Here is a 772-nt window from a genome sequence, read left to right on the forward strand (position 1 = left end):
GTTACTATCCAGGAAATACTCCAATTTCTACAAAATGAGAATCCCCAAGTTATGCAGGAGTCCTCCATTTAATTTTCAACCATTCTCCAAATATTTGAAACAATTTAACTAAACTAAACAGCTTTTTGTTAAAATAGGAAGCTAGCTTCTACTGTTTTGGTACCATTCTTGACATACAACCACAATATGGATGGTACTACATCTCATGCAGCAAATGCAACAACAAACTTGAGAAGGCTGATACATCAATGTACTGCAACTATTGCAAGGAATCCAACAACATTGGCATTATCAGGTTCCCAAAACTCTAACGTAAACATCTCCTTAACACAATTTTCGTTTTATAACACATATTTTTACAACCCCATGACTTCACAAGTACCGTTTTGAAATAAGAGTCTGTGACAAAAACAAAGATGTTGCAACCTTTGTTGTTCTTGATAGTGAGGCCACCAAAATTGCTGGGCGTAGAGCTGCTGATGTTTTGAAGGAGGCAATGGAGGTATTGTAGGTCTACTCAGTTTTTTTTTTTCAAAAAAGTTACAACACTAACTTCTTCATTGATTGTCAGGCTGCCGAGAAAGCTTCTTATGCAGAAATAAGTCTCCAGACCCCAGAATGTTTAAAGCATATCATTGGCACTACTTGCAAATTCCAAATCAAACTCTCCGAGTACAACTTCAAAACCTCTCGCCAAACTGTCTCAATCTCACGCATTTTGGAAACCATCACAGACCTTCCAACAGAAACAGTAGAAAGGAGTTCTGAGCAA

The 772-nt window shown here is 37.4% G+C and overlaps 1 protein-coding gene across 1 annotated transcript; it reads left to right on the forward strand.

Moving 5' to 3' along the window:
• Positions 1–6: 6 nt before the first annotated feature.
• LOC109131727 lies at positions 7–769 on the forward strand (the record flags this gene model as incomplete). The annotated part of the gene is made up of 4 exons (XM_019242900.1): positions 7–48; positions 138–295; positions 445–502; positions 572–769. Coding segments are annotated over exons 2-4 (303 nt in total), but the record flags the coding sequence as incomplete, so codon positions are not given.
• Positions 770–772: the final 3 nt, after the last annotated feature.

The sequence above is a fragment of the Camelina sativa genome, unplaced genomic scaffold, assembly GCF_000633955.1.
Source record: "Camelina sativa cultivar DH55 unplaced genomic scaffold, Cs unpScaffold03591, whole genome shotgun sequence".
Lineage (NCBI taxonomy): Eukaryota > Viridiplantae > Streptophyta > Magnoliopsida > Brassicales > Brassicaceae > Camelina > Camelina sativa.